This window comes from Primulina tabacum, chromosome 9, assembly GCF_025594145.1.
Source record: "Primulina tabacum isolate GXHZ01 chromosome 9, ASM2559414v2, whole genome shotgun sequence".
NCBI classification, from domain to species: domain Eukaryota; kingdom Viridiplantae; phylum Streptophyta; class Magnoliopsida; order Lamiales; family Gesneriaceae; genus Primulina; species Primulina tabacum.
In genome coordinates this window covers 478678-500833 of record NC_134558.1, presented here as the reverse complement: position 1 = coordinate 500833, position 22156 = coordinate 478678, and the positions used below count along the sequence as shown (strand labels likewise).

Below are 22156 nucleotides of genomic sequence, written 5' to 3'. Positions count from 1 at the left end.
TAACGGCGCACATTAAAAGCACGCCATTAATAGTATTATTAACGACGTGTTTTTTATGTGTGCGGTTAATAGTATAAAATTTAAATTAAAAAAATCGTTTTTATACATTAACGGCGCACGTTAAAAGCACGCCGTTAATATAAAACACAATTTTTTTTAAAATTTATACGCACATTGTGGAAGAAAAATGCGCGCACATTACTTTCCAAGCGCGCTCACTTTTCATTCCCGCAAGCCCCGATTTATTTGCTTCTTTTCTGTGCGCCAATTTTTTCTTTGCAAAATCCTTGTCGCCGCCTCTAACTTTCCGCCATCTTCGCCGCCACGTCCTCCTAATCGACGCTGCTTGTGTCTGTTTATGTTGATTTCTGTCTTCATGCCCTAATCCGAAAGGTAAGGAACCTTCCTTGTACGATTCTGTAATTTTTAGGAACAATCACTGGTTTTCATTAACCTTATATAGGTGGACAGTTTTGTATTGTGAAATTAATTTTTGTTATAGCATTAGGAACAATCACTGGTTTCCTATAGCGTCGACTTTTCTTCGTCTCGTGTGGCTCTTTGAGTTTTGTTTTAGGTGGGTCTGGTAGATAAACGAGGATAATTTTTGTCTTAAAATACTTTTTGTGTACTACTTATGTAAAGAAATAAATTTGTAAAGAGTGTAACAATATCTATTGGGGGAAGTAAAGGGAATTAGCTGATAAATTTTTTTTTGCCGTGTCATTGTTGGGGGTGAGATAAATGGATATTGGTTGGTTTGTGAGGATAAAGGCATCATTGTATTGATACATAAGAACGAAGCATTGTGATTCATTAAAAAATCTAGAAATTATTTTTGCATATTTAAATAGAATTAGCTATTTAATTATATTATAGCATAAACTTAATATATAATCATGATCTCGTGAGATTTTTGGTGTTTTTGAAATTTGAATTGGTGGGGGTTTGAATCACAGCTGTATATGTACTTAATTTATTTATCTTTAAAAATCGCCTTAACTTTGAAGACAAGTAGAGTTGCTTTTCCACCGTTTTTAAATTTGTGTTTTCTCTGCCCATCCATACCTTAAATGCACTTGGAGATGATTCGGAAAAAGGATCTTGCAGTTTTTGGAACTTCTAAAATTTAAAATTCAAAAGTTTCTTGACTGGTAAATTATTATGGGCGTGATAGTAAGGTGTCTTGACCTCTTATGTAAAGAAGTAACAAAATGTTGGTTTCATTACATGCTTATGTTTGCCATGTATGTTTCCTGTTTATGAGTTGGTTTTCATCCTTTGCATAATTATTTTAATTTAAGTTATTTAGATTCTTTCGACAACCTTTTTGTTATTGAGGTGTAACTGCTTATAATTTGGTTTTAGTATTCTAAAATGTAAGATGTTATTGCATGATACGAAAAAGTGGCCCTTTTGTGGTTTATGGTTTCCATTGTGATGGTTAACCCTTCTTGAACCTCCTTATGTGGCTATTATTTTTGTTTCTCTGTCTCCGCAGAGAAGCTTGTTAAGAATTGCACGTGGATTCAGATCGACGGGAGTTCGTGATATGTTGCATCTTAACTTTTCGGCCAAATAATGTCTCCATAAGGTTTACATCTACTCTAACTTTTGGTCAGTTAATGTGATATGTTTGATTTTCTTTGCCACTAGAAGATCCAAAAGATACTTGAACTGGAGCCCTTTCTGAAGTCGGAGCATAGATAATCCGTTATATGCAGAGGTATATATGCTCTCGGTTTGTTTACTTCTTTTTCCTGCAGATGCCCTCTTATACAAGTTCTGTGGATAAAAAATATTGATCAAACTGCACCTTGTAGGTTTTGACCACCTTCACCATCTTCATTAACATTTTTTTTTAAAAAAAGTCAAAACAGATTCTTATAGTCGTGTGTTTTTGTTCTTTCAAATTCTCAAGTAGTTAGCTTTGTTGGGTGTTGCCAGGCTGAAGCTAATCAATTGCCTTTTTCAACTTATAAACCCCCATAATTTTCCAACGCTTGACCTTTGGTTGCATTCTCAACTATTCTCCTTGCATTTGTTTTTTGAAAGTTTGTTTTATGTTGCATTTAAAATTTCTCATAATATAATAAAATTTTGGCATCATTATAGGATTGCTTGCTTCTTCATCATCAGAGAAACTGAATCGGTGTTTTCTGTACTTCCCAGTTAAATAAGGGTGACGTGCACTGCATCGGACCAAATTACGATTATAATGTAGAATAAAAACATTTTTTTAAAATAAACCGGCTCTTATAGTCGTGCAAGAGGCATATTCATCACTCCTTGTAACTTTCAAACTTGATTAAAAAATTTCAGTTTCATTCCAGACTAATACCAGTTAAAACTAGAGTAAAACTCATGCAATATCACTCAAGGGGTGGCTCTAGCCTCTAGGAGAACACATGTATTAGTGGAGGGGCAGGACAGAACATACCTATTTCTTTTATTGGAAAAATTGTGTACAAATAGACGGTTGATTAATAATATGGAGCAAATCCGTTCATAATTATAATGAAAAATAATATTTTTAACTTAAAAAATAATATTTTTTTTTTATTTAAGTCAGGTTGGAGCTTCGTATAAATTTTTTTGTAAAAATTTTTATTTTAAGGATAATATGATTATTTAAAAGACATTTTATTATAATACGTGGTTTTTAAATAAGATACAAATTTAATAAAATAAAATTTTATTTTTATTTTTTAGAATACTATATTTTTAATTACATATATGAAGATGAAATATTTTTAATTTTTTATACCATGAAAACATGGAGATATTTTTGGGTTTATCCACGGAACACTCAAAAGAAGTTCTAAAATTACCTTGAGCAATAGCCTTCATAACCAGTGGCATAGTTTGTTCTAAACGGCAGGAGGCTTCCTTCCCTTTTGATACACTGCTGGAGTTTTGAAGTATGCTTAATCTGTGTGCAGGTATAAATATTAATTGTGTGTATTATTTTGACATAGATGATAAATACTACTTTGACACATGATATTTATTTGTTTAAAATATAATGATGTATGAATAAGTTTTTTTGTATTTAAGTTTTTTTATTTATTATGTGGTGTTCTCTTATAAGAATTAATGTTCTCTCATAATTATTTCATACAAATGAAAAAGGTTTGTTCACGAGATGGATAAGGAAAGAGGATGAAAGTAGAGAGGCATATCACTTATATAAGGATGTTTTTTTGCCGGAAGAAGAGGTTGGACACACTATGTCTGAAGCAAAAGATTATGAGTTTGATGATTTATTAAAAGATGTGAAAACTCCTCTCTTCCCTGGTTGTACATCTTACACAAAGTTGTCAGCAGTCGTCACACTATACAATTACAAGTCTACTAATGGTCACACATACAATAGTTTCAATGAGCTCCTTAAGATCATAGGTGACATGCTTCCAGAAAACAACACACTTCCAGAAACTGTTTACATGATGAGAAAGTTGTTGAAACCATTTGATTTAGGATACGAGAAGATTCATGCTTGCCCAAATGATTGTTAACTATTTAGAAAGGAGCTTCAAGATCTGGACTCATGTCCAAACTGTGGATCCTCAAGATGGAAGTTAGACAAAGTCACCACCAAAGTTTGTAAAGGAGTTCCTGAAAAGGTCCTACGGTATTTTCCAGTGATACCAAGACTGAAAAGGATGTTTAAATCAAAACAAAAGGCTGAAGAGTTGATTTGGCACTCCAAACACAAAAGTCAAGATCATATGATGCGTCATCCAGTTGATTCAGTAGCTTGGGATACGATAGATCATAAGTGGCCTGATTTTGCATCAGATCCTAGAAATCTCTGCCTTGATCTTGCAACAGATGGATTCAACCCTTTCGGTGACCATAGTTCCAGATATAGTTGCTGGCCAGTTATTTTGGTCAATTATAACCTTCCTCCATTGTTGTGCCTCACAAAGGAAAATCTTATGCTGACATTACTGATTCCAGGTCCGAAGCAACCGGGAAATGATATAGATGTATATTTGGAACCCCTTGTGGAGGATTTGAAGGAGTTGTGGACACCGGTGTGAAGGCTATTTTGATGCATTTTGGGATTGTTCCTTTAAAACTTATGTCTGTTATTAATTTTCGATTTAAATAAAAGAAATATTTATTTTATCATTTGATAGTTTTATGCTATATTGTGTAAATGAGTATCTATATAAAATCCATAATATATTATTATTATAACTATGAAACATACATTTGGAGATTCGTTGATACATTTATCTAGGAATATGATTTACAGATATGGATTCACAACTTCTGAAAGGATGCTAAAATGTTTCCTTTAGTACTGGTTATGTAAAGTACCGTACTTTTCATACTCAAAATTTTCGGAAAAATTTAAAATTTTCTTAAACATAAAATAACATTCAAAGTCTGTCATAAAATATCCCAACCAAGTCCCCCATAAGACATGGTTGTTCAAAATACTTCAATATAATTTGCTCACAAAAGGTTTGCTCAAAGTGTTTTCCTCAAAACATGAAATCAGAGTAAATTAACATTTGCATAAAAACATAAACATTGCGGTCCTCGGGTTAGCCTCCCGTTCAGTCCAAGCCTGCCCTTTGGTCACCACCTCCTGTCTCCTCATCACATACTCACATGCATCGATCAAGTCTAGTGAGTCTAAAGACTCAACACGTATAAACTGGAAAATAGCGAGTACTACATAATAAAACTGCATGCAACTTTAAAATAGAACATACATACTTAAACTTGAATTTGCGTACTAAAACTTGAACATACATACGTAACATAGACGTGCCATACCGTGAAAACTTGTCATAAAGATACTGCATACTAGAACATATATAACTTCATCATTTTGCGTAGAGGCATGTTTTAAAGCAAGTGACCCATAACATAATAAATGCCTGATCAGACAAACCACAGTACTGGGCTGACAGGGACGTATCCACCCACATACATGAGATCCCCGTTCATAATTTAACGGGCTGGTTGGTCCCCGTTCCTAATTTAACGCTTTCCAACCTCGATCTAACCCGTTCATAATTTAACGGGCGGATTGGTCCCCGTTAAAAATTTAACGCTTTACAATCCTAAACATAATTTGGTCATAAGACATTTAGCATACCTCAAAAACTTAAAATATTTACTTGCACGTCACACATACTTACTTGGTGTTGTGGGGTTCGTTGGGCCTCGATCGGGGCCCTTGCTGCACATACTGACCATGATTTAACATGCTTAACTCGCATAACTTAGACGTAAGTAATCATGCTCCCTTACGAGTTCAATCAATTCCTTAGGACGTTCTAAAGTTCCCATGACTCGACCTTGTAAATCATTGTACTAAACCTTGACCTCAAACCTCAAAACATACCATATATTTTTTTTTTTCCAAAATATGAAGTACACGGACCCCATGCCCAGGTCCGGCTCCGGGTCCGTGTAGGTATTGTAAAATGCGTGTACTGAAAAAGGGGAGACACGGACCCCGTGCTTTGGTCCGTGTAGGGGTTCGTGTAGACTCTGTAAAATGTGTCGGGCGGAAAGGAAGGGGAACGGGCCCCGTGTCAGGGTCCGTCAAAAGGTCCGTGTTGACTCGGTAAACTGACACTTTGGAAAGAACAAATGCACGGACCCCGTGCTTAGGTCCGTGTGAGGGTCCGTGTACCTGCTGTGACCGCGAACTTACGAAGGTTTCTGTACATGTTATGCTATACACTCTAGACTCGCTTACCCGGGCTAAGAATCGACACCACGAGACCATCTTAGGCTACTATGTCCTTGAATCAAGCCTATACTATTGCCCAAAAACACCCACATGTCACAAGCAACCCAATAAACCCGTGAGTGCGACTTTTGACAACAACTCGATTTATGCGCCCATTCAATCTCTCAACTGCCTAACGACACGAAACGAAACCGCAATAATCATCTTAACAACATGCTAACCATACCTAAACGCAGCAACGATCGCCCGTCGATCCCCAACGAAGCCTGCAACATAGAAACTTCAAGAACACAATTTTCGTAAAAGTCGCAGTTTGAGCAGTCCCACGAAAAATGCCATAACTCACTCAATTTTCACCCAAAAATCTCGAATTTTATATCAAATCGAAGTCATCAAAAATTTCTAAAATTTTCTAGTTGAAAGTTTTCTCAAAATCTCGACTGAAAATTCGCAGTTTCAACCAGAACAGTAAAACGTGATTTTTGATTCCTAAAATGGTTTCAAAAGTGATCCCAACACAATTGCTCAAACTTCTACACGTCGCACACATGGTTTTACGTATAAATAACAACGCACGCATAATATGACATGATCGATGCATCAAGAACAGAATATACGTGCCTTTTGATATATATAAATACCGAACGACGTCACCGAAGCGGAGATAGAAGCGAGGTTGATCCGGGACGATTGTGCAACGATTTTCTTGCCACAAAATACACGAAACTCGCTGGAAAATTATTGGAGAAGGGGGCGGCAGCTTTCTCCTCCAAGAACCCTAGTTTTCTTTCTTTTAAAAATCTGAAAAATAAAAGTGTGTGTGTGTTGTGTGTTTTTGCGTGCAGTGTGTGTGTTTGGCTAGATTAGGGGATTAAAATTTGGCTTAATTAAATAATTAACATACTAATAAAATGCTAATTTAAATGCTAGTTAAAATGTTACTCGATTAAAAAATTAAATAGAATACTATATCTACACCCTTTTTAAATATAATCCCCTAATTGGAATAAAACACACTAAATTTTAAACAAACTCTTAATTTAAAATAACACACACCAAAAGGCTAATTTTAAAAGTTTTAAACTCTTAAACCACTACATACGTAAATTAGGCTTTAAAATGCTAAACTAAATAACTTTATTTAAAATGCACATCCATAACTTAAAATAAAATACCACATTTTTAAATTGCCAGAAATCGTCACCGGGTCTTTTCCTCAATCCCGCTTCGAATGAACGCCTGAAACATGAAACTCGAAAACCATTTTAACGTGCATCACCTAAACATAAATAATTTAAAATAATGCATTCAAATAAATCATGCATGACTTAAAAATCATTTTAAAATTAATTAAATGATTTACTAATTAAATAAATGCATGAGTTATACGTGTACTGAATTTGGGCACTACAGTTCCTCCCCCACTTATAAAAATTTCGTCCTCGAAATTAAGTCTTACCGAACAACTCCGGGTAGCGAAGTCTCATATCTGCTTCTGATTCCCAAGTGGCCTCTTCCACCGATTGATTTAGCCACCGGACTTTGACTAGCTTAGTCACTTTATTCCGGAGCCTACGCTCTTGCCTGTCTAGGATTTGGACTGATTTTTCCTCGTAAGACAAGTCTGGAGTCAGCTGCAACGGCTCATATTTCATAATGTGCGAAGGATTAGCCAGATATTTCCTCAGCATCGAGACATGGAACACATTGTGCACCCCGGCCAGATTCGGCGGAAGGGCAACACGATAGGCTAATGTCCCAACTCTGTCCAAAATTTCGAACGGTCCAATAAATCTCGGACTCAGCTTGCCTCTCTTCCCAAATCTCATCACCCCCTTCATAGGTGCTATCTTGACGAAAACGTGATCACCAACGGCAAATTCGAGATCTCTCCTCCTCTTATCAGCATAACTCTTCTGACGGCTTTGGACAGTCTTCATTCTGTCACGAATCTTGACCACCACGTCTGCAGTCTGCTGAACTATCTCTGGACCAAGTTCTGCTCTCTCACCAACTTCATCCCAATGAACTGGTGATCTGCACTTCCTCCCATACAACGCCTCATAGGGAGCCATACCAATTGATGATTGGAAGCTGTTGTTGTATGTGAACTCCACTAGAGGTAGTCTAGACTCCCATGTTCCTTGAAAATCAATCATGCAGGCTCTCAGCAAATCCTCTAAAATCTGAATCACTCGCTCAGACTGACCATCTGTCTGCGGGTGAAAAGCTGTACTGAAAAGCAACTTCGTTCCCATGGCTGCATGTAAGCTCTTCCAGAAGGACGATGTGAATCTCGGGTCCCTATCGGACACAATTGAAACTGGGAATCCATGTAGACGGACTATCTCTCTGATATAAAGCTCCGCATACTGCGTCATGGAGAAAGTCGTCTTCACTGGTAGAAAATGCGCTGACTTAGTTAGTCGGTCCACTACAACCCAAATAGAATTCGATCCTCTGACTGACCTCGGCAACCCAACCTCAAAATCCATAGTAATGTTCTCCCATTTCGACTTTGGGATAGGAAGTGGCTTAAGCATTCCTGCTGGCCTTTGATGCTCTGCCTTCACCTGCCGACAAGTGAGGCATTCTGACACAAATCGGCGGATGTCCCTCTTCATCCCTGGCCACCAATACAAAATCTGGAGGTCCTTATACATCTTGGTACCTCCCGGATGGATAGAATACGGAGATGCGTGTGCCTCTGTCAAAATATCATGTCTGATCGATTCACCACTAGGCACCCACATTCTACCTCTGTATCTCACAATGTCGTCTGTTACTATGTAAAGAACACTGCCCTTGGCTTCATCTTTCAGTCTCCATTTCTGTAGCTGCTCATCTGAAGACTGTCCTGCTCAGATACGGTCTAGCAAATCAGATTTGACTGTCAGATTAGACAGCCTAGGGGCTCTGCCCTCACGATAAATCTCTAGACCAAACTTCTGAATCTCAGACTGAAGAGGTCTCTGCACTGACAACTGAGCTACAACTGCCACTTTCCTGCTCAATGCGTCTGCGAAAACATTAGCCTTTCCCGGATGGTAGCTAATTTCACAGTCATAATCTTTCACAAGTTCCAACCACCGTCTCTGTCTCATATTCAACTCTTTCTGCGTGAAGAAATATTTAGTGTCTCCAAATTTTCAGGGCGAAGACAACGGCGGCTAACTCCAGGTCGTGAGTCGGGTAATTCTTCTCGTGCACCTTCAACTGCCTGGAAGCATAAGCTATGACCCGACCCTGCTGCATCAATACTGCGCCTAACCCGAGCTTAGATGCATCGGTATATAATACGAAATCTCCTTGCCCTGACGGCATGGCTAGCACCGGCGCAGAAATAAGAGCTTGCTTCAACGTATCAAAGCTCTTCTGACACTCATCACACCACACGAATTTAGCATTCTTATTGGTCAGGGAAGTGAGTGGCACTGCTATGGATGAAAATCCACGAATGAACTTACGGTAGTAACCGGCTAAACCCAGAAAACTGCGGATTTCTGATGCGTTCTTCGGCTCAACCCATTCCTTGACAGCTGCTACTTTCGCTGGATCCACCTTGATTCCACTGCTAGATGTTATATGCCCCAAAAATGCAACTTTCTGCAGCCAAAACTCGCACTTACTAAACTTCGCAAACAACTTGCGACTCTGCAGGACCTGTAAAACTGTCCTTAAGTGTTGGTTGTGCTCCTCATGGCTCTTCGAGTATATGAGAATGTCGTCAATAAACACGATGACGAACTGATCCAGGTAGGGCTGAAATACTCGGTTCATGAGGTCCATGAAAATAGCTGGAGCATTTGTCAGTCCGAACGACATCACCAAGAACTCGTAATGCCCGTATCTGGTCCTGAAAGCTGTCTTGTGGACATCTGCATCCTTCACTTTCAGCTGATGGTACCCTGATCGAAGATCTATCTTAGAGAACACGGTAGCTCCCTGTAATTGATCGAACAAGTCTTCGATTCTATGCAACGGGTACTTATTCTTGATCGTTACCTTGTTCAGCTCACGGTAATCGATGCACAGTCTCATGCTCCCGTCTTTCTTTTTCACAAAAAGTACTGGTGCGCCCCACGGTGAGGAACTGGGGCGGATAAATTCCTTGTCGAGAAGCTCCTGGATCTGCTGCTTGAGTTCTAACATTTCAGCTGGAGCTAATCTGTACGGTGCCTTAGAGATTGGCACTGTGCCTGGCATGAGATCGATTGCAAACTCCACCTCTCTCTCTGGCGGAAGGCCTGTGACGTCGTCAGGAAAGACGTCTGGGAGGTCTCTGACTACTGGCACATCTGATAGCGATGGAGTGGGCATATCGGGTGCTGCGATGATGCTGGCCAAGAAAGCCTGACACCCCTTAGAAATTAGTCTCCTCGCCTGCATGCATGAAATCATGCGAGGGAAACTCCTCCATCTAGCTGGCTCAAATAGGAACTGCTCCATGCCCAGCGGTCTGACCAACACTGATCTCTTCTGAAAATCGATCAGAACTCTGTTCTTAGTCAGCCAGTCCATTCCCAATATGATGTCGAATTCTGGCATTGGCAATAGGATTAAATCTGCATATACTAGGTGGCCATGCAGTTCTAGATCGATATCTCTGACCACACTGGTAGCTAACAGCTCTTCCCCTGATGGGACTTTCACTGAAAAGTTCACGTCTAGGCCAAAGGACTTGAGGTCCAAATGATTAGCAAACGTCTCCGATGTAAAGGAGTGAGTGGCTCCTGAATCTATCAGTGCCGTTGTTGCTAATCTCTTTATGAAAATGTTTCCAGTCAGTAAAGTGGTGTCTGGGTCCGCCTCCTATGCATGCATGACGAATACCCTGCCCTGGGTTGGCTGCTTCCACTGCGGGCACTCTTTCAGCATGTGATCCGTAGCTCCACATTTAAAACATTTGCCTGACCCATACAAGCACTGCCCTGGGTGCTGGCGGTTGCATTTAGGACACACTGGATAAGCAACGGACTTCTGAGGCGCCCCCTGCTGCTGAATTGGACCCTTGCCCTTTGGTGGTCCATGATACGGCTTCTTCCCTGGCGGCCCCTGATACGGTTTCTTGAATTGGGGCCTCTGATGCTGCTGCTGCTGGTGTTGCGGCGCTTGATAGGGCCTCTTGCTCGGCCTGTCAGCCTCAATGTCTCTTTGGTCCTGCTCTGCCGCTAAAGCTCTAGATACTGCGACGGCATACGAAGTAGGGCCGGCTACTCTCACATCACGGCGCAAGATCGGCCGCAGTCCATCCATGAAATGCCTCAGTTTTGCTTGGGCATCATTCGCAATGAGGGGTACGAAGTAACACCCCCTCTCAAACTTTCTGACAAAATCTGCCACACTACTGTCTCCCTGTCTCAGCGTCATAAATTCCCTGGTCAGGCGAGAGCGTACTTCTTCAGTGAAGTACTTGGCGTAGAACACCTCTTTGAATCCGTTCCACGATAGAGTCCGCAAGTTTACTGCCACTGATGCACTCTCCCACCATAATCTAGCATCTCCTGACAGCAAGAATGTAGCACATCTGACCCTGTCAGCGTCAGTCAGCTCCATAAAGTCAAATATTACCTCGATGGACTTGATCCATCCCTCAGCTACCATCGGGTCAGTAGTACCCGAAAACTCCTTCGGACTCATCCTCCTGAACCTCTCATATACTGCCTCTGGTCTAGGCCTTTCCTCGGGGCCTACAACAGTCTGGTTCCTCGCAAACTGTGCGGAGAATTGCGTCATACCAGCAAGCATCTGCGCCTGCATATCTGGAGGTGGTGGTGGAGGATTGGCTCTTCCCTCATCTCGAGGCTCTCTGTCCTCCTCCCTAGCTTCCTGGTTATTCATACGTCTAGGAGGCATACTGTTCCAATGAATTACCCAACACGTAAACCCAACATGCATGAATATGATATAAATGACATACGATGCACGAAATTTGAACTTAAACATGAACATGCTGAAATCATGGCTCAATGCATACTACGTAGCATAAATTTTTGAAACTTTAAAACTTACAGACTTAAGGTGTGACCTCGTGAGCTTCTTGCGGCTGGCGGTAGGCGTAACCCTTTACAAGAACACCGCTCTGATACCAACTGTAAAGTACCGTACTTTTCATACTCAAAATTTTCGGAAAAATTTAAAATTTTCTTAAACATAAAATAACCTTCAAAGTCCGCCATAAAATATCCCAACCAAGTCCCCCATAAGACATGGTTGTTCAAAATACTTCAATATAATTTGCTCAATAAAGTTTTGCTCAAAGTGTTTCCCTCAAAACATGAAATCAGAGTAAATTAACATTTGCATAAAAACATAAACATTGCGGTCCTCGGGTTAGCCTCCCGTTCAGTCCAAGCCTGCCCCTTGGTCGCCACCTCCTGTCTCCTCATCACATACTCACCTGCATCGATCAAATCTAGTGAGTCTAAAGACTCAACACGTATAAACTGGGAAATAGCGAGTACTACATAATAAAACTGCATGCAACTTTAAAATAGAACATACATATTTAAACTTGAATTTGCGTACTAAAACTTGAACATACATACGTAACATAGACGTGCCATACCGTGAAAACTTGTCATAAAGATACTGCATACTAGAACATACATAACTTCATCATTTTGCGTAGAGGCATGTTTCAAAGCAAGTGACCCATAACATAATAAATGCCTGATCAGACAAACCACAGTACTGGGCTGACAGGGATGTATCCACTACCACATACATGAGATCCCCGTTCATAATTTAACGGGCTGGTTGGTCCCCGTTCATAATTTAACGCTTTCCAACCTCGATCTAACCCGTTCATAATTTAACGGGCGGATTGGTCCACGTTCATAATTTAACGCTTTCCAATCCTAAACATAATTTCGTCAAAAGACATTTAGCATACCTCAAAAACTTAAAATATTTACTTGCACGTCACACATACTTACTTGGTGTTGTGGGGTTCGTTGGGCCTCGATCGGGGCCCTTGCTGCACATACTGACCATGATTTAACATGCTTAACTCGCATAACTTAGACGTAAGTAATCATGCTCCCTTACGAGTTCAATCAATTCCTTAGGACGTTCTAAAGTTCCCATGACTCGACCTTGTAAATCATTGTACTAAACCTTGACCTCAAACCTAAAAGCATACCATAATTTTTTTTTTCCAAAATATGAAGTACACGGACCCCGTGCCCAGGTCCGGCTCTGGGTCCGTGTAGATACTGTAAAATGCGTGTGCAGAAAAAGGGGAGACACGGACCCCGTGCTTTGGTCCGTGTAGGGGTCTGTGTAGACTCTACAAAATGTGTCGGGCAGAAAGGAAGGGGAACGGGCCCCGTGTCAGGGTCCGTCAAAAGGTCGGTGTAGACTCGGTAAACTGACACTTTGGAAAGAACAAATGCACGGACCCCGTGCTTGGGTCCGTGTGAGGGTCCGTGTACCTGCTGTGATCGCGAACTTACGAAGGTTTCTGTACATGTTATGCTATACACTCTAGACTCGCTTACCCGGGCTAAGAATCGACACCACGAGACCATCTTAGGCTACTATGTCCTTGAATCAAGCCTATACTATTGCCCAAAAACACCCACATGTCACAAGCAACCCAATAAACCCGTGAGTGCGACTTTTGACAACAACACGATTTATGCGCCCATTCAATCTCTCAAGTGCCTAACGACACGAAACGAAACCGCAATAATCATCTTAACAACATGCTAACCTTACCTAAACGCAGCAACGATCGCCCGTCGATCCCCAACGAAGCCTGCAACATAGAAACTTCAAGAACACAATTTTCGTAAAAGTCGCAGTTTGAGCAGTCCCACGAAAAATGCCATAACTCACTCAATTTTCACCCAAAAATCTCGAATTTTATATCAAATCGAAGGCACCAAAAAGTTCTACAATTTTCTAGTTGAAAGTTTTCTCAAAATCTCGACTGAAAATTCGCAGTTTCAACCAGAACAGTAAAACGTGATTTTTGATTCCTAAAATGGTTTCAAAAGTGATCCCAACACAATTGCTCAAACTTCTACACGTCGCACACATGGTTTTACGTATAAATAACAACGCACGCATAATATGACATGATCGATGCATCAAGAACAGAATATACGTGCCTTTTGATATATATAAATACCGAACGACGTCACCGAAGCGGAGATAGAAGCGAGGTTGATCCGGGACGATTGTGCAACGATTTTCTTGCCACAAAATACACGAAACTCGCTGGAAAATTATTGGAGAAGGGGGCGGCAGCTTTCTCCTTCAAGAACCCTAGTTTTCTTTCTTTAAAAAATCTGAAAAATAAAAGTGTGTGTGTGTTGTGTGTTTTTACGTGCAGTGTGTGTATTTGGCTAGATTAGGGGATTAAAATTTGGCTTAATTAAATAATTAACATACTAATAAAATGCTAATTTAAATGCTAGTTAAAATGTTACTCGATTAACAAATTAAATAGAATACTATATCTACACCCTTTTTAAATATAATCCCCTAATTGGAATAAAACACACTAAATTTTAAACAAACTCTTAATTTAAAATAACACACACCAAAAGGCTAATTTTAAAAGTTTTAAAATTTTAAACCACTACATACGTAAATTAGGCTTTAAAATGCTAAGCTAAATAACTTTATTTAAAATGCTCATCCATAACTTAAAATAAAATACCACATTTTTAAATTGCCAGAAATCGTCACCGGGTCTTTTCCTCAATCCCGCTTCGAATGAACGCCTGAAACATGAAACTCGAAAAACATTTTAACGTGCATCACCTAAACATAAATAATTTAAAATAATGCATTCAATTAAATCATGCATGGCTTAAAACTCATTTTAAAATTAATTAAATGATTTACTAATTAAATAAATGCATGGGTTATACGTGTACTGAATTTGGGCACGAGAGGTTATTTGTTTATCATCATGATGTCTTCATTACTCCTCTTTGGTAGATTGGATATTTTGTTAGGTTAGTGAAAGGAAAAATTAATGGCGTTGGTATATTTTGTTAGGCTAGTGAAGTGGTAACATAATAATATTTTCATTGATTAATTAAGAACTACTTTCTATATTGCTTAGACACCTGTTTAACTTCAAATGGGGTACGGCCTGGAACCATAACCGGATCAACAGGCCAACTACTCCACGTCCCAGTTCTACGGGCCCTATCCAATAGTCGGTTGGCATGGAAGTTCGAACTCCTATGAACCCTGTAGTTTGTAAGTCTAAAACCCGACCGACCAATGAGTCAATCATATAACTTGCTTAGTTTGTCTGTAGATTCGGTTTATAGCTCCTAATAGAAAGATTTCGCGCGCGGATCCACCATTGGTCTGTAAGATTTGGTTTATGGCTCCAGTATCACAGAACTTTGCTCCACTTTTTCTGAAATCCTTTCGATGATTTATAGCTTCGGCCAAAACAAGAGTCAAACAAAGCAGAGCTGATATATCCAAGGCCGCTAGTGTCTCTAAGTTTCTAGGTTCAGTTCTGGAGATGCGGTAATTATCATCATGAATGCATAAGTGTATACTTTATATGTCGTGTAATATTTATAAGCATTGAGTAATAAATGTATGCCAAAATGAGCTATAATATATTGAATTTCCTTGAATCCTCATATTTTGGATGCGTTGCTTTGGTTGGGTCAAGAGACTACTAAGTTTTAATCTTTTGCACAGTTTGATTATGCGATTTTAACTAATCTCAGGAAAAGAGTGAAAGATTTAAAGCGATGAGGAAAAAACAAGATCACATTCACACAATAAGCCGGAGAGGTTATGCTCGTTTGACTCATATTATTGTAATTTTTTTAATTATTTTATAGTTTATGTAATTAGTAATGATATATACATCTTGAATTATGTTCTAACGATTTTTTTATATATTTCTATATTAAAGGAAAAGAGAAGCCCGACAAATACAAAAATTACGAGATCGCAAGTTTGGATTGAAGGTCGCAAGAAAAAAAATGGGGAGTCTAGTACTCAAGCTGTTGTAGAGAAAATTGTAATAAAATAAATATTTTATTTTTAAAATATTAAACACAATTTCCCCTTCTCGGTTTTATCGCATTTGCTCATAATTTTTTTTTTTTGCAGAAAGAAATACAAGAATGTCCACCTGAATCTCAAAACACAACTAACATTGTTGATGATGCAATAAGCCTTGTGTTTGGGAAGGAAGCTCGGGGTAGAGTGCGCGGAATGGGCTTCGGAGTTACACCCTCGAAAGTTGGAGCTTCTGTGAAACAAAATGGAACTGTTCAACAACTTCTAACTATGGTACAAAGCCTTCAACAACAAATGCAACAAAATCAGCTAGAAATGCAAGAAATGAGGTCCATATTTTTACAAAGTATGAATCAACAAAATCAGCAAGAACATGTTAGTAAATAGACAACATATTAAAAATATGTTTGGTATATATACACACTTAAATGCTTTTGAGTTAGTATGATTACATTGCTTGACACGATTTGATTGTAAAATTAGGTTGCTAGTAGTGGCATTGGTAGCGGTATTGGGAATGAAGTTGGTAGTAATGGTGATATCGATATTGGTGCCAAGAAAAATGGTAATTTTGATCATGTTTCTCAGGTAATTATCTTTAAATTATGTATTTTTAAACCGCAAAATTGTTACGAAAATAGACATGGTTGAATCAATAACTTTTCATTGTTTATTTACAGTCAAATTTGAGGAATGTGAATCTTGGAGATATCCGTGCTAATAATAAATGTAAGCTGCTTCATTGGTGTGCTGATGAATTAGTTGTTGCAGAAGGCCGAATCGCATCCACAAATCCAAACACAAAAGTGCATCACATTGTTCTTGGTAGATCTTGTTGGAAAGTTTGGGTTGATAAGGTTTTGGTGGAGAAGGTGGACCTAATTCGACAAAATGATGAAATGCAGTTTCTCGAGGACACGATAGGAAGCACGGTAGCATGGTTATGTAAATTTATAGTATTGTGTGATTGATAAATATTCTATTGATTTGCGTGTATTGAAAGTTTAATCATTGTTATATATGTATCAGCTAGTTGTTACAGATTCCGTATCTTTCTTCGGATTTTCAGATTTTCTGTTTTGATATACTGAAAAACAATGACTTTTTTCAATTTTGCATTAATTAAACTTAAAGTTGCACTAATATTTTTGCAAAATTTTGGTTTATCCTTTGTTTTTGTCCATTCGATTGATTTTTTTTAACGAATTTGATTCTATCTGTTTGCAAACGAATGATGCAGAATTTGTTTGCATGTTGCGGATATGAATGCACACTGCAGATAATTTTATCATCAACGTGCGTGTGCGTGCTATTGATAATAGTATCCGCGGCGTGCGTGCGTGCGCTATCGATAATAGTATCCGCGGCGGGCATGTGCGCGCCGCGGGATGATAGTATTAACAACATGCTCATGTGCACGCCGCGGATACTAGTATTAACGGCGTGCACATGTACGCAGCGGATAACAGTATTAATGACGTGCGCATGTACGCTGTGGATGACAGTATCCGCAACGCGCATGTGCACGCCGCGGATAGTATTATTAACGGCGTGCAAGTTCACGTCGCGGATAACATTTTCCGCGGCGCACATGCGTACGCTGCGAATAATCTTGAGGGTATCTCCAACCCTTGCACCAAAATGGCGTCTGCGCTATTTTAAAATAGCGCAGCTCCATTTCCCCAAATTTGGCGCAGAGCTCTATTTTTTTTAATTTTTATTGTTTTTTTTAAAATTATAAATATTAATATTAAAAATTATAAATATTATTTTAATAATTAGATATTTTTAAATAATAATATATTCAACAATATATTTAAAATAATTAAATTAATCAAATTAAAAAAATATTTTGAGAATATTTTAGAAATATATTTTTTATTGTAAGATTTGAAGTAAATGAGTTGGAGATGAATGTTATATTTGGTGTAGAAACTGCACTATTTTGGTGCAGAAACTACACCAAAATAGATTTATGGATTGGAGATGGCCTGAACTTTCAACAGCCTGCAGTTGTGCAGCGTGCAATGTGCGCCACGGATAGGGAATTTGCATGCTACGAAAATTCATTTTTATTGTAGTGTTAAGTTATTGTTAGCGTATAGTACGGTCCCTTCAACTCATATATCCGGATCGAATTTGCAATCATTGGTACATCGAGAGTTGCAAATGAATTCGACAACGATTTGATATATCTTTGAGTAATAACAGTGACACGGTATGTGCAACTAATGAAACACCTTTTAAAATGCATATATATTGGCTCTAACGTATTTCAGAAATATACAAAACCTCGCCACCTGATGACTCTCAATGGAATCGGTAAACGTATCAAAGTGCATGCTAGTACGTAGAGCTTCTACAATGTCCCTGGTCAAAGGACTAATGGTGTACAAATATAAACACAGATTATTCTACTCGATAAGAGATAATCACTTGGACAGTCAGAGGGAGGGTTGTTTAGTGCATCATCATATGATCACTCATATGTATAAATGGACATCTCCATGTTTTTTCCAATTAAATACGATGTTTACATAACATATTCTAGTCTAAAGCTCAAGTGACATGTATCCTTATTTTAGGCGGCAGATTTGACTAGGAATCTTGTTTAGAATATACGGTACACTTTTTATGAGTTTCGTAATCTTATGTTGTGAAGGAGACCATATTGTAACGTCCGAAAAACCAACCAACATAAACCATATGCATGTAAAATTGTTTTAATATTTTAATTGTTTTATTTAATTGATTTTAAATGCTAACTTGATATTTATTATATGATTAAATGCATGATTAAATGATAATATGACATGTTTACATGAAATTAAGGATTTTACCCGAATATTCGATAATAGGCAGGGAAAAGGAGACCGGGGACGACCAAGACAATAATATTTATTTTTCATTAAATAATGGCAAGACTTCCTAATATGATTTAATTTTCCTACAAATGTTGGAGTTCGAATTATTTTACGAGTCGAGCTCGATTTTCTCGGGAAGCCGGTTTTGAGTAAACAAGGAGTTTTAAAAGATCAAAAAAATTATTTTATGGAAATTTATTTTATAAACTTTTATTATTTAACTAATTAAGTGTTATTGGGCCCAATTTATTAATTTAAATAAGGCTCAATTACCCTTAAACTTGCAAGCCCAAAATCAAAGCCCATTTAACTTGTTAATTAAATTATAAATAACTAAACCTAGGTCTTTTATCATTCCAATTCAGCCTCCATTCAGCCGAGATACACCTTGCACACACACCAAGTATTTTTGAAACTTTTGGGAGAAGAAAAGCTTGTGTCTTCGTCGTCCGGTCGTCCAACGTCGCACCCTCGCCAAAGATCGTATATTCGAGCGTTTTAAATGCAAAAGAATGTTCCTAAACTCTTTTAAACATCATACGAATAATAATATGTGTGTTTTCATTGATTATGCATGAAAAATACGTGGGTTCGGTTATTTTACAGTATGATACGTATTTTCAACGTTTTTACGATTTCTCGCTTGTTTTAAGAGAATCATTATGAACCCAACGGACACGTTGCCAATACATGATAAAATATTTTAAAATATGAACAAACATGACAATTTTAAAAAGGAATAACTAGCTGGAACCGTGGGCAGCAACAGAAGAAGGAACCGTGAGTTTGTGTTTGTTGCACAAGTCAAGGAACTCGGTGGCTTTACATGGGCCTTGGGGCGTGGCCAGGGCTCGAGGAGGGTCAGTGATGAGGGCCTGGTAGAGTCCTATGGGGCTAGGGCTCGCGCTAGGTGGCCTGGAAGAGTCCTTGTGTGAAGGGACTCTTAACGCGTTTCAGGGGGTTGGCCGAGAGTTTTTAGAGGGTGGCTCGGTTTGGGGATGAGCTAGGTGGTCCATCAGGGTCCTAGGATGATGGGCAGGGGTCAGGCTAGGGGCTATAGTGGTGGGCTCACTGCTGGCTTGAGCTAAACGAGGGAATCGCATGGCAGCAAGGGAACATGCATGCTGTTTTCTGATTCAGGTGCTTCATGCTTGGGGTTCCAGGGTAAGTGCTGGTCTGGGTATGGTCCAGGGATGGCTAGGGTCAGGTGGGCTTGGTGGTTAAGGGCTAAAAGAGTCTTAGACTAGATAGGAGTCCTATTACTCAAGGGAAACTCACGCACACACACATGCAGTACATGGTCTCGATTCCAGGCGAGTTTGAGAGAGCTAGGGGCTGGTTCTTTGGGCTGGGCTTGGTCAAGAGGGTGCCTAGGTGGGTTGGCTCGGGTTTGGCTCGAGGCGGCTCGACCATGGCTCAAGTATTTTAGGAGATGGCTCGGTGTGTCTTTATATGTGTCAATTTGGAAAATTAAAAGACTAAAATTTGAATCATGGGTCCACGGTTGTGGTTCATAGCTCAAAAGGGAAGAATAAATAATAAAAATGTTATTTTTAAAATTTGGGATCAAAATATGGAGTTTTGGATTTATCTAGAATTTAATCGCCTCATGAAACGTTAATTTAAGAATTAATTGAAACATCTAGTTTTATGCGGGATAAAATTATGGAAAATTATATTAAGCTTAAATAAATATTTAGAATAATCCCATGTTATTAAAAGTGAGAAAAAGGTAAATTCGAGAATTTTTACGTCCAAGGAAAAAACAATAATTTTACACTTAGGAAAATACGTAGAAGCTTGGCAGCATCCCGAAGAATCATAACACATGTTAAATGATATTATATGATTTAAAATGATGATTTTGATGATAATATGTTATTTTATGATTTATGATAAATCTGTGCAATTTATACTGTTTAAAATGCTATTTTTTGAAAGTTATGCTATTTTATGATTTTAAAAGAAGAGAAAAATATTTTGAGGGATGTGAATTGACTGTGACATACGATATATGATTAGTGGGGGATCCGTTTATGTTGAGGACGGTGAAGTTAGAATTTTATGGGGATGTCGTGAGGGAAAAAGACCCTAGAGGGAGCTCATCTACGGGAAAAGACCCCAGAGAGAACCCATGTGTGGGAAAAGGCCCCAGAGGGATCCCGTCTATGGGAGAAGGCCCCCGAAAGAACCTCGACGATCATATTTTCTCGGTGGAGCCTAGTACACACCCCCATGGGCCATGTGGAGCTGAAGTTAATCGTTTTCAAGGATCAAACTTCATCCAAAATGATATATGATTGAAAGCTTATGATTAAAATGATTTTGTGATATATGATTCATGATGATGATTAAATATATTTTTAAAATGATTTATTTGCTTAAAGCTTATTTTAAATGATTTTTAGAGGATTTATTTAATGCTTAAAGTTATTTTAAAATGATTTTACTATTTATGATTTAATTATGCTTAAAGTTATTTTAAAATGATTTTACTATTTATGATTTAATTATGCTTAAATGATTTTAAACGGTTTAATTATGTCCAAAAGCTATTTTAAATAAAAATATGATTTTTAATGTATGTGAATGTATATGTATCATTGGCTATCCATGTATAGAACGTGTTGAGTCTTTATATTCACTAGGTTTGTATAATGCATGATTTGATGATTTATGGGAGGCGCTGACGATTGAGTGGATCGAGTGCAGCAGTACACATCCGAGGGTATTTATGTTTCCGCACTAGCTTGTTAGATAAATGATTTAAAGATTATGTTAAGGATTTTTATTAGAAATATTTTTTATGCTTTATTTTTATTTTTAGTTGATCTTCTCAAATGTCAATTTAGGAAGTTTTGGTTAGTTGGTGATTTAGGATTTTATTTTATGTATTTGAGATTTCATATATTAATTTATTATGATTGTTAGAAATGTTAAGTTATTTTATTTAGTTAGTATTTTCGAGTTTATGATTTATGATTAGAAAAAAAAGTCGAGGTCACTTTAGTTGGTACCTACAGTATATTCAAAAACTTTATCTATTCAGCTTGCACGGGTATACAGATAAAATAAATATCATAATTGGATAAAACCGTAAAATATTATTAAAATAAATATTTCTTATATAAGAGTCAATAAAACATCAGCCATAAGTTGGCTCATTGGGTACCTACTCTAAAAATCTCTCACTTGCCTTACGGACAATTACCAATAGATCTCAGATCCATTGCTTCATGATGCTTCTCAAATAATGGTCCTGACAGGATATTTGTCAGTGGATAAGCAACGTTATCTGCAGAGGTGACTGTCTCTACTGATTTGTCTCCTCTTCACACAATCTTCTGGATTATGTGGAACTTCCTCAGTATATATTTGGATCGCTAATGAGATCTCGGTTCCTTTGCATGAGCAATGGCACCGGTGTTATCGCAATATGCCGGAAATGAATCAACGGTTTGAGGAATGACACCCAACCCTCGAAAAAAATTCCTCATCCAAACAGCATCCTTTGCTAAGCTGATTCAGCTATGTATTCGGCCTCAGTGGTTAAATC

The 22156-nt window shown here is 38.2% G+C and overlaps 1 protein-coding gene across 1 annotated transcript; it reads left to right on the top strand.

The window, feature by feature from the left end:
- The first annotated feature begins 209 nt into the window (after positions 1-209).
- Positions 210-16826, top strand: LOC142504614 (uncharacterized). The gene is made up of 8 exons (XM_075617481.1): positions 210-393; positions 1502-2942; positions 3133-4315; positions 14632-15528; positions 15627-15734; positions 15827-16111; positions 16220-16324; positions 16417-16826. Exons 4-8 carry the CDS (start codon positions 15460-15462, stop codon positions 16705-16707), a joined length of 858 nt encoding a protein of 285 aa, XP_075473596.1. The 5' UTR covers positions 210-393; positions 1502-2942; positions 3133-4315; positions 14632-15459; the 3' UTR covers positions 16708-16826.
- Positions 16827-22156: the final 5330 nt, after the last annotated feature.